This window comes from Meles meles, chromosome 8 (genome assembly GCF_922984935.1).
Source record: "Meles meles chromosome 8, mMelMel3.1 paternal haplotype, whole genome shotgun sequence".
In the NCBI taxonomy this organism is placed as follows: domain Eukaryota; kingdom Metazoa; phylum Chordata; class Mammalia; order Carnivora; family Mustelidae; genus Meles; species Meles meles.
In genome coordinates this window covers 106,866,939-106,881,315 of record NC_060073.1, presented here as the reverse complement: position 1 = coordinate 106,881,315, position 14,377 = coordinate 106,866,939, and the positions used below count along the sequence as shown (strand labels likewise).

General features: G+C 52.6%; 1 protein-coding gene across 6 annotated transcripts in view; it reads right to left on the bottom strand.

Annotated features, from left to right (window-relative positions):
- The window catches only part of SIK3 (SIK family kinase 3), a 244,460-nt gene continuing 230,083 nt past the window's right edge, over window positions 1-14,377 (bottom strand). For 4 of the 6 annotated variants that reach the window (XM_046017210.1, XM_046017213.1, XM_046017211.1 and 1 more), the window contains 5 exons: window positions 12,946-13,817; window positions 4,954-5,117; window positions 3,936-4,068; window positions 2,892-3,062; window positions 1-2,174 (listed from right to left, as the gene is read on the bottom strand). In XM_046017210.1, coding sequence (XP_045873166.1) covers window positions 2,905-3,062; window positions 3,936-4,068; window positions 4,954-5,117; window positions 12,946-13,817 — 1,327 coding nt within the window. In that variant the 3' untranslated portion in view covers window positions 1-2,174; window positions 2,892-2,904. The remainder of the gene's footprint in view (window positions 2,175-2,891; window positions 3,063-3,935; window positions 4,069-4,953; window positions 5,118-12,945; window positions 13,818-14,377) is intronic. The other 2 variants (XM_046017214.1, XM_046017215.1) reach the window with 1 other exon arrangement.

Sequence of the window (14,377 nt, the reverse complement as noted above, 5' to 3'; positions counted from 1 at the left end):
TTCATGCCCACAGTTTGGGTCTGGAGATCTTTTTAATCCATTTTTAGTTCAACATAAATGAGAAAGAAAAAAATACTTCTGACATTTTCAAAGAGCAGAAATAGGAAATTATACTCATATACATTCAACATATGCGGCGCATATCGGTCACTACGATACAAAGCAATGATGTTCTACAAGTGTAGTTCGCAAGATGGCACGGCGTCTCGGCTCGCTGGCTCTCACCCGGGTGGTCGCTGGCGGAGGGCAACCTGTTCTCCCATCAGCACAGTGCCATGTAAACAGAACAGGCTGAGCGCAGGAGCGAGGGGGCGGAGGGGGCGTGGGGGGCGGTGGCCTGGGAGCTGGAACAAGCCCAGAGAAGTCACACGGTAGCTGTTTGGGCCTTCTGGGTCGCCTCTTCTGGTGAGGAACTTGAGGCCTCACCAAGCGGAGGGGAGACTGGGGACCATGGAAACGCAGGGCAGATCCCAAGAAAGGCTCTCACATTGCAGAAATCCACTCGCGGGATCTCGGGTCCAGGAGCTGAGCTGCCAGTATCCGTGAGAAGGACAAGCTGCATGGGAATCCTGTTGGCAACACCAGGACGGCCATGCTGGACACCCGCTTTCTTCTGTGCAAATTCAGGAGGAAAGACTAGGAGCAGACTGGGGACCCTTCACTCTGCTTTCCCAGGAAAAAGGATCAAGAGTCAGAATATGGAACATCTCCTTCTTGCCTTGACGATCGGAAGGAGAGGGGCGAGATGCTCTGTCAGCCCCCAGCCGGCAGAGAAGACTTTGGTTTCTAACAGTGAAGAAACACAAAGAGAGCGGCTAACGGTTGTGTTGCGTGTGCACTGCTTCCCCGGGGCGGGGGAAGGGGACCACTACACCTGTCACGGGCACAGGTTAAGAGCTGCTCACGAGTACAACGTCTACATAAAATACTTGGAACAAAAGGTGCAAGTCACAATTCAAATAGAACAGAATCTGGTTAAACATTTCTCTTTTAAACAAAAATTCCTTTTGTTTTTATTTATTAATAATAATAACAACAATAATAATAACAATAATATCAACATTTACCCAAAACAATTCCTACATGATCAAGAATTAAAATAGGGGCGGAGGATGCCCGGGGAGGAGGAGAAGGTTAGGAGGGAGGCAGGGCCGAAGACAACCTCCTGTTCTTCTTGCCTGTGTCAAAGAGGCTGACAGGGAAAAGCGTGTGTGTGTGTGTGTGTGTGTGTGTGTGTCTGAAGAATCACCCCATGTATATAGCACATGATAAAATGAGAATGACAGGGGACAAGCATCGTGTACCACTGCGGGGTGTTCAGTCTGTGGGCAGGACCAGCAGGATGATAAAGGCAACCAACCTTCCAGGTTGTCAGAGGGGAGCTGAGTTGCACACCAAAGAGAAGGCTCCCACTGAGACATTCTGACTGGCGACTGCCCAAGGCCAGGCCACCCGCGGCCTCCATGCTAATGGTCTGATGTGACTTTGGCCAGGCCAGACACGTTTTTCATGGGATCCCAGTGGTAAAGGCCTTCCCAGCTCCACGGCTTGGGGGTTCGTTTTGTTTTTTGCTCTTTCTGGTTTCCAAGCACCAGGGGTCGTCACCCCTTCCTTTCTCCCTTTCCCTAACCACTAAGGTTCCAGAGTTGTTATGGGTTAGTATTTGCCTCTGTGGATCAGCAATGGGAAGGAATGGAGGCTGCAGGGGTTGGGGGGAAGCTGGGGAGGGGTGTGGCTCTGGGTCTCCTGGCCTCTGTAGTTTTAACTGCTTTGTTCCTCTGTCTCAACAAAGGAAAGAAAGGGGGGGAAAAAAGAAAAAGAAAAAGAAAAAGAGAAGGAGAAATAAAGAAAAGAGAAAATCACCTCCAAAAGAACACATACCAAAAAAAAGATCAAACCAAAACCAAACCAAACCACCAACTCAAATATACCAAATACACTTTCACAAAAGGTGGCAAACACGGATATCCTGTTTATTTCCTTGGTGACTTGGTCATACAAGCAAACATGGCAAAACCCCCTCAGAACCCAAAAGAACCGCACACTGATGAACCAGCGTGAGGAAAGGAGCCACGACATTCTGGGCGGGCAGAAACACAATGGCAATTGGGCGCAATGCTGCTAGGTCCTGTCGGCGTAAAGTCGACTTTCCCATCCCCGAGCTGTACACACACCTGCAACGGAGCAGACACGGGGGAGGTTCAGGTGCAGCCGGAGGCTCAGACGTTCACACGAAAACGTTCCCAACGTGCAACTGGCCCACCTGACCTCAGGAATTCGAGAGGGTTGCCGCACTGAGGCCCGAGGGTGGGTTTGCCAGACGGCCTTTCACTCACGGGCTTCTGTCAGAGTTTTCAAAGACAGAAGCCACGCTACCTACTGTGTGTTTAGGCGTGACACGAGCCGAGCAGGTCAGTGTACCTGTTTCCTACCACTGGCCTCTGCTCGCCTAGTTCCCCCGTCTGGAATGGCCTTCCACTTGCTGCGTGGCCTTGGAAACTACGGCCAGACGCGTTTTCTTGCGGGGTTTCCTGCTTGGGGACTGAGGTCAAGGACCGTCTTCTCCTTATTACCGTGGCCAGAGGTCCCCTGTCCTCTGAAGCCCTAGCTCACTTACTGATTCTATGTTTCTATGGCGCCCACAACACGTGTCTTCGCCCTGTAATTAAGCCAAGGGACTGTGGCCAGCATGCACTCCCTATGTGCCCTCCCCACTCCCCAGAACAACTGCACAGCTTCGTCCCACAGAGCAGGAAGAAGCGAAGACCAAGGGGGTGGGGGGCGTGGCGCCGTCAAGTTCACGGGCTGCCACACACAGAAGGAAGCCCTGGAAAGACTAGGAGCTGGCACTGGGCCCGAGGCTGGGTCAGGCCCTGGGAGGCGATACTCACTCTCCGTTTCCTGTTACACGCCTGCCTGTTCCATGCTGAAGGAGACCTCCGGGTGCTTGTAGCTGAGCAGGATGTCTGTGACGCACGTGGATGGGTAGCAAGAGGAGTTCAGATGCTGGCTGCCATCGGTCAGGTCTGGGTGCTCATGACCCATTAGATTCTCCCTGCATTCTGCAACACCAGAAAGAACATGTGAGATTTGCAGCTGGGGGGTGGGCAAGGTGGGGGAGAGGAGGACGAGAAATTGGAGCCTCCTCAACCAGACCCACAGGCCTGCATTCTAGCTCCCAGCAGGCCTTCCTTGTGCTCAGTAGCTGCGGCGGGCTGGGCCAGGATTCTCCCCAGACTCTCCGAGGGTTCCACTTTACCCTGCTCTTTAACTAACTCCCACCTCCACTATCAACCACTGCAGTGTGGAAGCAGACAGAGCTAGAGCTGGTCCTGCGATTCTGCAGACCTGCCAGGACCCTCCCAGATTTACCTCTCGAAGGGACCTGGCTGTTTTCCTGCTAGCAGGCTCCAAGCGGTGTTCTACACACTTTATCCTCACTAAGCCGATTAACGCTCACCCACCAGCTAGGATCTAGGCTCTATGGTTCCTGCCACTTTATGAGGGAGGACCCTGGGGGCTCAGAAATGTCAAGTGCCTTGTCTGTGGAGCCTGTAAAGGGCAAAGTCAGGATTTCTTGCAGACCTGTCCATTCCGAAAAGCTTATGCTCTGTATCTGTAGGGATAGCCTCCTTTCCTGGTGCCAAGGAGAGGGAGACAGTCCTTTACAACACAATGCCTTCTAATCAGAACAATAGTTACTGAAGCAGCATCTGGTCGACGCATTACAAAGACAGATGTGATACCCCTGCACGCAACTACAAAATACACTCCTTTGTGCGCTCATTCTCGACAGAGAGAAGTGTGAAGGGCTTTGGGTCCAGACACCGTGGGGAAGCCGAGGCTTCCCATCTTCCTGTAAACCCTTTACACAGAAGAGGAGAAGGGTCACCAGCGAAGAGTGGGGAGGGTGCCCCATGCAGAAGGCCCCTTACCCTCACTGTCCCCATCTTGAAACTGCTGGCTTCCCATGAGCGAGGACTGACTGAGAACCGCATCTGACATCCGGGCGGAACTGAGCGCTTTCCCAGCCACGAGACTCATCCCCGGCAAGTTATCGAGCTGCACCTGCAGGACACAATCAGGAAAAGCAGTTAGGATACCAGAGAGTGTGCCACTCCCGGGCGACCCTCAGAGCTAGCGGTTCCCGCAAATGGAGCACAAAGGGCAGCCTCGGGCCCCCCTCCCAGGTTGGACCACCCAGACTCCCTCCACGGTGCCTTCCAAACGGGAAGGCTGCAGGGGCAACAGCGGGGGAAGCTGCCTCACCTTCCCCTGTGGGGTGGGCGTGGGTGGGGGAGGGCACGGCAAACCTCAGCTGGTGGCCACATGCCCGTGGCAGCGACATGGCCTGCCCAAACCAGGTGCTGACCCATCCGCAGCACCCCCAGGGCTTGGTCTTAGGACAGCGCTCCACACCCGCCCTGTCCAGCATGGAGCCACCAGTCCCAAGTGGCTACTAAGCATGGAAGTGTGTGACTAGTGTGACTGAGGAACTCAGTTTCTAAATTTTATTTCATTTTAAATACACATGTATTTGATGGCCACATGTGTGCTACTGTACTAGACCGTGCTGCCCTAGGGAAGCAAAGTCTTCCTGAGCTGGATTAGCTCCCTTTATCTGAGTAAGTTCAGCGGAGCCGTCAGGAAACTAACGAAGAGCCTAGGGGTTCATCTGCTTGAGCTAGAGCTTGGCTGGTTTGGGGACAAGTTCAAGAACTCTGCCTGGAAGGAACAGAGAGCAACTACTCGGTTCCTCAGGCTAAAGTTGGGAGCACAGACTCAACTGGTCTGCAAGGTTCATTGAAAGCCAAGCTTGCAGAGTTTCCAGAGGTGCTGGACTCTGGTTGAGCAAAATGGAAGGGCAGATGTGACCCCACATTCCCAAGTTCTGTTGTCAAGGTCGGGACCGGTAGGGTCCTACTTCTGAGAAGCAGCAGGGGGCCAACGTACATAAGCATCATCACTGTTCTGGATCGTGTGGTGTCTCTGGAGGGTCCGGGGCCTGTGGTGCTCACTGACAGAGGGGCGAGTTGGGTACCCAAGTCCATTGTGATCTGGTAGCTCCATTGCTTGTCCTGGAGAACTTCTGTCCATGCAGTTCCCTATGACGGACTCTGAGGAGACAGAGCAAAACAGGGTCAACAGATCTTGGGTTTCTCCCAACATTGTCAACTCCCATCAAAGAAATGTCTGGCCAGAGGCAATGAGCATGGTGAGGGCCCCGTGGGCATGGTCTGCTAATCCTCAGCTGGCAAGTGATGGTGCTCACAGATATACTCGCCTCTTAACGGAGGGCTATAAACCCTCCCAAGAAAAATTCCATACAATGGTGGTTGATTGGATCACTCCGATCCTTTTCTTTTTTCTTCATTCCTCTGTTGCCCTGACAGTGCTGTTTCCCAAACCCACATGCACACAGGAATCTTTCTTGGAGCTTTCAGGAACCTCTACCCCAGGAGAACGGCCTCTGTTCTGTGGACGCCTTCTCTCTCCTTCCCTGGCTTCCATCCACCTCAGAGCACGGGCCTGGGCCCCTCTTCTACGGTGTGAACTGCCGTCCCCAGCTGCTTCTGGCTCCGCCGCAGTTTATGTTTCTACCTTGCCCTCCTCTCTCTCTCCTCACACTTACTTTGGTAATATCACCTATTTTCATGGCTTCAACTACATTGTCTCTGGGTAAAGAATTACTGAAACGATGTTTTAATAAAGCTCTAGATCTCTAATTCCAACTATTTACTCCATACCTTCCCCCGGAAAGCCAAGCGACATCTAACACTTAAAACAGGCCCAGCTCCAAACTCATCAACACCTCCCACCCCGGGTCCTCTTTCAGACGTTAAGTCTTGTTTTGGTGTCTGTTTTCCTAACCTTCCAGATGTGAGCTCATGGGGTCCCCTGTTGACTCCTTCCCCCCGGTTCCACATCACCTCAAGTCTAAAGAATCTACTGCTGCCATGTTGGTCACTTGAGTCCCCGCCCCTCTTGGCTGAATTACTGACCAGCCCTTCTCACCATCCCTGGATCGCCACTCTACAAAGGTTCACCTTTCACAGGGTAGCGCAAACAGCTCGTTTTCGCAATGCTGTCCCAGCCCACTTTCCAGTGAGTACCTCGCATTGCTCTTCCCCATGTGCTGGCTTCTAGTCAAATGGGAGCACTTAAGTCTTCTCCACCCACTCACGATTCTGTGCAGGTAGCCTCCCTGCGCCCTCTCCCTGGAAATGCGTGCTTCTCCTTCCATTCCAGCCAATCCTAATCAACTTATCCTCTCAGGTCAATCTCAAATGTTAACATCTTGATGAAACTCTCCCTTTCAAACAGAAAAAGATCCTTGCTTCCTTTAAATGTTAGAAAACTTTATAAAACATTATTATGCTAACATTATTTCTGATACCAAGTTCAATTGCGTATTTGCGTTAGCTGTTCATATTAACCGGTAGTTCTCTGAGAACAAGAATTATATCTTATGCAAGTCTGTGAGCCTTCAGTAGTGTTCCAGAACAGTGTCCTACACCTAGTAGGTATGCAATCCTTAGTTCTTTAATAGATTTTAATAAATGCCATCTTAATATGGGTTAGTATCTTGTAAGAGTCATGTACCCTATGGACTGGATTTTGGAGAGAAGAGAGTAAGAGAGGACTGAGTATTTCCTCTTGACCAAGAGTGGTCAAGAAGGACACCAGGACTACACCCAAGTTGACGGGATCCTCCTGGTAGCACTTTTGGCTCTGGTCCTTAAGAGCCTGGCACTTGAACATAGAGTTTTGTTGGCTTGATTTTTTTCAGTCGAAGCTCCTTGGCAACCATTTGCCTTATCTTCTGATGAACTCTACCTTGGCGAGACGAGGTTTTTGAAAAGTTGTCAGTAGGAGACATGGCCCTCATGCAAACCGTACCATTCCAATGATCTGTTTGAATAATGAAAGTAAAATGTACCACGTTGAGTGTTGGGTAAGGGTTTCTGGTCTCCATATTCAAAAGGACTCCTACAACAATCGAGGTTAGGCCTGGCTCAGAGGCTGAGGTAGGAATGGCAAGTGGCCAGTAACACAGTATATTCTGGAGAAAAAGGAGAGGAGGGAGGCTTCCCAACTGCCAAAGGTGAAGGTAAGTGAGAAATCTTTTGGAAGTTCTCTGAGCAAAGAGGCCAAAGAAACAGCTAGAAGCCAATTCTTTTGCTACAGAACGCCGAAAGCCAGAAGAGAGGGGAAGAGGAGAGAGAGCCTTGCCGGGCCTTACTGCATGGGCCAGTCCTCACTCATCTTGGCCACGCCACCTGAGTCCTTTTGGCAGGCACAGCTCTCACGCTCACCCCAGGACCAAGGAAAGTCACGGGCAGGAAGTGGTGCGGCCCAGGCTCTGTGGTCGGCTCTGCCAGGAAGCGACACAAACAGCGGCGGCTTGCTTTTTCGAGGTATTTCCTCATGCCTATCTTCCTTCTCTGACCGCTCACACCATCCTCTCACTTCCCTGGGGTTCTTTCCCGCTGGCTGCAGAGCTGGCTGCAAAGCTCAGCCGCGGCACCCCAGCTCTGTCCAAGACATGCGTGCCCCCCTGTTGAAAGACTGCTCGAACGTGAGGCAACAGCAAAGCTAACAAAATGTACAGGTTCCACATCTCGAGAGAGAGCTCCTTCCCACCTCTTCCAGAGTTTACAGTCTCCTTTCCCTCTCTTTTTTGGAGGTTGTTTTTTTTCCTGAGACTGGGGTTTCTCCAAACCCAAACACCCGTCCTTGTCTGGGTCCTGCTGCTGGGAAGGCCGCGCTCTTCCTGGCCCTCATGTCCAGGGCCAGCACACCTGACAAGGGCCACCATGGCGGGGAACTGTGCAGCGAGCCTTGCTGACTCCCCAGTCTAGAGCTCAGGGGCACAAGATTTGGGGTCAGGGAGGCGTGGGCTTGAATCCTGGCTTCGCTAGGACTCCTGAGGAGGGGGGCGTCGGGCAAGCCCCCTGACTTCCCTGGGTCTCACTCCACGGGTCCCCACATGCTCGGTGCACTGTGTGAGCTCAGCCAAGACTGGGGTCACTAACGTACTCATTCCGGAGGTGCTGGTTCTGAGGGCACAGGGTGTACCGACCCAGCGGACAAACACAGACAAGGAAACCGTACTTCCAGAATTGTGGGGACAATTCACTCATGTGTATGGGAACAAAGGAGTCACTGACACTTTAACTTCCCGAGATTGGTTTAGGAGTTTGGTTGAGTCTCCTCCGGTTGAGGAGAGACAGATGTAAGTTAAAAACCAGGGGAAAACAAGGCAGACTAACAGGAGTCAGGCGACACAGTTTCTGTAGAATCTGCAGGCCAGAGAGCCAGCGGGACCGGCATCTGTGGACGGGCAGAGCAGGAGGAGAGGAAGCACGACCCCGGAATCAGAACACTCGAAGTCGGAGTCCGGCTCCGTCCCCAGCGGTGACTAAGCGATTTCCCTATCTGAAAAATGAGGGCTGTTGGCGCGCTCCGAAGACAACACAGGTGAAAAGCTCTTGAATGAACTGGGAGGGATTATATGAGTCAACGATCCTTTTTTTTTTTTTTTTTTTAAAAGATTTTATTTATTTATTTGACAGAGAGAGAGATCACAAGTAGGCAGAGAGGCAGGCAGAGAGAGAGGAGGAAGCAGGCTCCCTGCGGAGCAGAGAGCCCGATGCGGGGCTCGATCCCAGGACCCTGAGATCATGACCTGAGCCGAAGGCAGCGGCTTAATCCACTGAGCCACCCAGGTGCCCCTCAACGATCCTTTTTAAGAAGAATGCTGAGTCCTGAGTCCCCAGTCGTTTATGACACTCCACAGAGACCTGCTGGCCTGCGGGAGGGGTGTGTGTATTCGGGGGGGAGGGGCAGGACAGGGGACTAACCTACTGACCGAGGGACAGGAAATCCAGGCTCCAGTCTGGGGTCCCTTATGGCTCGTGAGCAGCGGGAGGAACGGTCAGGCTCAAGGAAGGCAATAGAAATAACGGGGGAAAGAGGACCCTCCAGGAGCAGCGTCCTCGGGTACTGACCAAAGTCAAGCGGGGCGAGTGCGGGGGTGGCCACGCGATCACGCGGGGGGGGCACATACTTGGAGGCCCGGTATGCACCGCCCCCATGCCCCGGGGACTCTGGGGGCGGCTTGCACAACTCTCTGTTGAATCTGTCAATGTTGACTCGCCCTTACTCATTTACTGGGCTCTGAGAGAAAAGGAGAGCAGAAATGTCATGTGTGCCTATTCCTCTCAAAGGTTCTGGGGGTGAACCCTCCCAGCCTGTCACTGTTTCACCCCTCTGTGAGGCCTGAGTCTGCCTCACAGTCTGCTGAAGCTGGCGAAGCTTGGTGGCGGGGAGGGGAGGGGCGATGTGGTTTTCTTTGTGCGTTCAGTGTAATCTAGCTGTGTAAACTGATTAGGCTATTGGACTTATTTATTTGGAGAGTAAAAAAAATTGAGTGTACTTAACAGCACAGAAGGGAGATAAGCCTTCTTTCTCATTCTGGAGTGGCAGACAAGGGAGGTCACAGGCAGCATGGGGCATGGACAGTGCTAGAAGCTTGCCATGCTCGAGACAGGCCTCTGGCATGTTGTGTGTTCGGCGCCCCGGCAGGGCCTGATCTCGAATTGACTGACTGATTGGTAGCAAGCGGCCACGAAAGGAAATAGGACTACAGCGGATGATCACCCCTGACCCTGCTCATCTAGCCTTGCGAAATTTCAGCAAGCTCTCGCTCGCTCTATTCCGTTGCAATTACACCTATTACAGCGTTCATTCTGCAGCGCTTGGGGCTAACGCTGTTTCTGAGCTTGTCTTCCTTCCGCCAGCAGGGTGTAAGCTCCCCAAAGACAGGTTCTTTATCTTTCCATCCCTGCACTCTCCACAGCTCCTACAAGACCATCTTGTGAAACCTAGTCATTCAGTAAACTGCTGAATTTGCTGTCATGGGAATCACGGAGGAAGGGTCTTGGGACTCGTGTGTCACTACACAGAGATGGAAGGGGCATTCAAGGATAGCAGGCATTCCTTTCTGTCCAAAGAGGTAAACAAGCACGAGCCTCCCCTACTGGCCTGCAGGGGTGTGCGTGTGTGTGTGTGTGTGTGTGTGTGTGTGTGTATGCGCACATGGCAGTGGGGGGGGGCAGAGGATAGCATTAGAACGTTTGTTGGCTTCTCTCTGTCTACTTCTGATCTCTCTCTGTCAAATAAGTAAATAAAATCTTAAAAAAAAAAAAGAATGTTGGCAGAAGCGATAGCCAATCATCGGTGGTTCTTCAGTAAGGTAACACTATGAGCTCTCAAGTTTTTAAAAGGATGGAGTCATGTCAGGTTAAAGCAGGAAAAGATGGTGGAGCCACGGTTTCTACTGGAAAAAGGATTGTAACATCCATACACACACACACACACACACACACACACAAAGGTGTAACTGAGCGGAGAGCTTTGGGCGTGGAGCGGAAGTACTGCAGACGTGAATTCCGTCCTTCTTCTCTTAGGGGGCATTTAGCTTAATGTTCCTCGTTACATAGAGGAGGAAAGGGAGGAGAGGCGATGTGCCAGGCCCTCGGTCAGAGGAAGCTCGTGCTAAGGTAAGGACAATGGGGACAGCTCAGGGTAAGATGCCATTTTAAACATACAGATGTCCATGCCTGCAGGTGACCAGAACCCTTGAGCAGCATGGGGCCCTCTGAGGCCAGTCATTTCCCTCTTGCATTATCTCAGTACACCAGGTTATAAAATCATAGTCATCAACCTGTGGCTTTATTCATTAAAGACAATCGGGGCACCTGGATGGCTCAGTGGGTTCAGCCTCTGCCTTTGGCTCGGGTCAGGATCTCAGGGTCCTGGGATTGAGCCCCCACATCGGGCTCTCTGCCCAGCAGGGAGCCTGCTTCCCCTACCCCCCTCCCCAGCCTGCCTCTCTGCCTACTCTCTCTGTCAAACAAATAAATAAAATCTTAAAAAAAAAAAAAAGACAATTGTAGATGTGGCTTCGAGAGTCACAAAATAGGAACAGATGTTAGAAAGAGACAAGATGGACAGTATTCAAGCAAGAAAATGCCTCCTCTGTAGCTCACTTAAAAAGGAAGTTAAAACTGAGGGTTGCTGGGGAATTAGGTCCCATGGAATGGAGCAGGACAGAAAGCTTTGCTCTGAGTCGGTTTATGAAGAACGCTTGGTGCTTTCTGGTTGTGCTTAGTAATGCACAGATAGGGATGGACGTGGGCTTCCCTAAAAGAGTTAGAACTCCTGGGCTTTTGAGTAAATGGGTGCCGTTCAGCTTAGAGGCCTGCACAGTCAGACGCACTGTGTTCACCGGTGGCTGCAGTATTTGTAGGCAGACATAGGATGGTGGGAGATTTCAGAACCAGGTCATGTGTGGAACGGCTGACAGACTTGGCAATGTTTCAGCTTGGGAGGAAAAAAGAAACCAAGGAGAACCATTTTAACCAGGTAGAAGAAGGGATTAGACTTTTTGAGGGTCCATATTATGGTCCAGGACCAAGATCAGGATAGAAGTGTCAGCAAATGTCAACTCCTGTGGAAGATCTTCATCAGAACCTTCTAGAATAAGCTGCCTCAGCAGCCTGGGTGCTTTCTGTCACTGGGAGTGTCCTAGCAGAGGCAGGATGAGGGTATCAGGAATACTATGGAAAAGCTTCCTGTGTGAATGAAAGCTCTTACCAGATTAGCATACTATAGCTGGTATGAAAAGGAGGAGAATGGCTAACCTCTCTACAGGGCTTTCCATGTGCCGGACACCCACTGCTACTCACATACAAGTTCATTTCATTCTCACAGCAGCCCTATAAGGCAGTAGCTCTTTCTGTCTCCATGTCACCAATGAGACCAATGAAGCACAGATTGAGTAATTTGTCCCCAAGGTCAACAGCTGATAAGTACAGCTGAACCCAGGAGTTACTCCGCTCACTGCAGGAGATGCTGACTAAGCCGTTCTGGGTGTGCAAGGCAGTGAGGATGGAGCAGACCTGGAGACCTTAAAGGACAGGACAGGAGATGCGGGTAGCTCCAAGGAGGGGGAAGATGGAAGATATGCTAGGTTTCAAGGTGGTTTATTCTCTAGAGAAACTCATCTTCCGTGCTCTGTGCTGATGGGATGGATGTCAGGGCAGCTTTTGTCTTGGATGAGTGCCAGGATGACAGCAGATTTTCGGAGTCTAAGTGACGGCTGGTAACCTTAATCTCCTCCAGGATGGAAATGAACCGGCTCATGCCCTGCACACAGTGACGCAGGAGAACACCGGGCACCCGAGGGTGCTGAGCTATTCCGTGTTCAGCTTATCGATGAGAAGAGCGGAGTAATAACAACACCCCACCTTTCCACCATCCTTGCGGAGCGGCAAGTGCTTCTCGCACCCTCATGCGCGCGTGCGCACACGCGTCATGTCCCAACGCGGCACACACATGAACGTCCTTCTCTTCCTAAACACTCTGCCAAGCACCATCATTCCTCCCGCCCATTTTTCAGAGGAGGAACCTATCAACCTGAGGGTTTCAGTGACGAGGTTACGGTGTTCGTGATAGAGGCGAGCCTAGAACCGAGGGGTTTTTTGGACTCTTGGTCCTGCCCCGTTCACACAAAGCCGTATTTCCTTAGCACTAGCTGATTCTGTTCTACTGCAGCAGTTAAAGTGGGCTATCTTGACGACGGGAAATTCTGGAATCCAAGGAACCATGGTACGACTTAGGAGAAATAGGAACTCTCCTTACCAACTGGATTCCGTAAGCGCGAATTTCCTACCACTATCTTTGCACTTTGAAAGCCTACCCCTTGCGGACCGGTGCCCACTGTCTACAACCTTCTCCCCCGGGAGGTCCTGCAGGTCTTCGCAGGAATTCTTTTTCTCTTAGGAACACAGAGCACTGGCTGGAAGAAGACACTGTCCACAAGTTAAGTGGAATCCGGGCCGACTGGCCCGGGGCCGCTCGCCCCTCAGGGACTCTTACCTCGGCTGGACACCTTATTTCTACTGAACACGGCGGCCGGCTGATGTCGGTAGGGAGGCATCCCCAGCTCCTGTGCGTGGCTCACAGTTCCCAGTAAAGACTCGGGGTCCCCGGGTCCACCAGTGCTCAAGAGCAGGGGGCTGTCGTGGCAACCTTTGGTCACTGTGTGTGAGCTCTTCCTGTCCGGGAAGCCGTCCTTGGCCACCTCACAGGAGCACTCGTCTTCCATGCTCTCGGAGCGCAGGAGGGCCGGCGGCTGGGCGTACCCGTGCGCCGGGCTGGGGGGCGCCGCCTGCGACAGGCATTCCTGGGCCCTGATCTGCAGGAGATGCTGGGGGCTGGTGTGGTGGTGGTGATACGAGTCAGCATTTGGATACGGTAGAGCCTGGCGCTCTGTCATGGCCTGTGCCCCGAGACCGGGAGCCAGGCTCCCCGCGTCCCCCTGGTTCATGTGTCGGAACAGGTCGTGGTAGTCCTGCTGCTGCTGCTGCTGCCGCTGCCTCTTCACGAGCTGCGCGAACTCCACCGGGGGCAGCCGGATGTCCGAGTGGCCGCTGAGCGAGTGCCGGGGGGAGAGCAGTCCCTGGAGGATGTGTGGCACCTGCTGGTGTCTTGTATAGTCTGGCGGCGTGGGGGACAGCAGGGCCTGCTGCAGGGCCGACGCCGTGTAGTGCGCTGGCTGCTGATGGGCGCTGGGAGGGAAGGTGGGGAATTGGTCAAGTGGAGGGACTTTCAGGGCTTGGGTTGGAGGGAACCCCACTCCTGTTGAAGGGCTGTAGCTGCTGGGGGAACCCCGGGACGGGTCCGAAAACAGATGGGGGTGTAAGTGCGCCTGGTCGTAGTTAGCAGGGGAGAACCGATTCACGTTCGAGCTGCAGACACAAAAGGGAGTGAGTACCAGGCATCCGCGTGACAAGTACGCTTGACTCCCCTGGGGAATAGCTACTCTTCTTCCTCGGTAGGGAGCCCCCCGCCCCCGAGGACAGGAACATGGGGTGTGACGGGGAAGATGGGGTACACATGGCACCATGAGGGGGACAGCTCCGGGGACAGCTCCAGCTTTAAGAGAGTGACTTGGCCTAGTCTACAGCAGCTCTGAGCTACTAAGAAGCACCAAGCTCTTAGGAGTAAGAGTGACAGGGAGGGAAAGAACCCTAAAAGAATGGACAAGGGGAACTGGCATTTTTAGAAATTCCTCCAGTAGGCCATGTTGCTCTTTGCTGACAAACAGGAAGGCGCCTCTGCAATCTTCCTTCTCTGTCTCATTATTAGCACTTTGATGCTGGGTCAATAAACAGGTTCAAGTTCATCCCAAACCCACTGCCCTGATGTCAGAAAGGGTGAGATGAGCACAGCCTGGCCAGAATCACCCTCTTTCCCTTCTCCTCTCTCGCCCTGCTAAGGGGCTTCCCCCGACCCGGATCACCTGGAC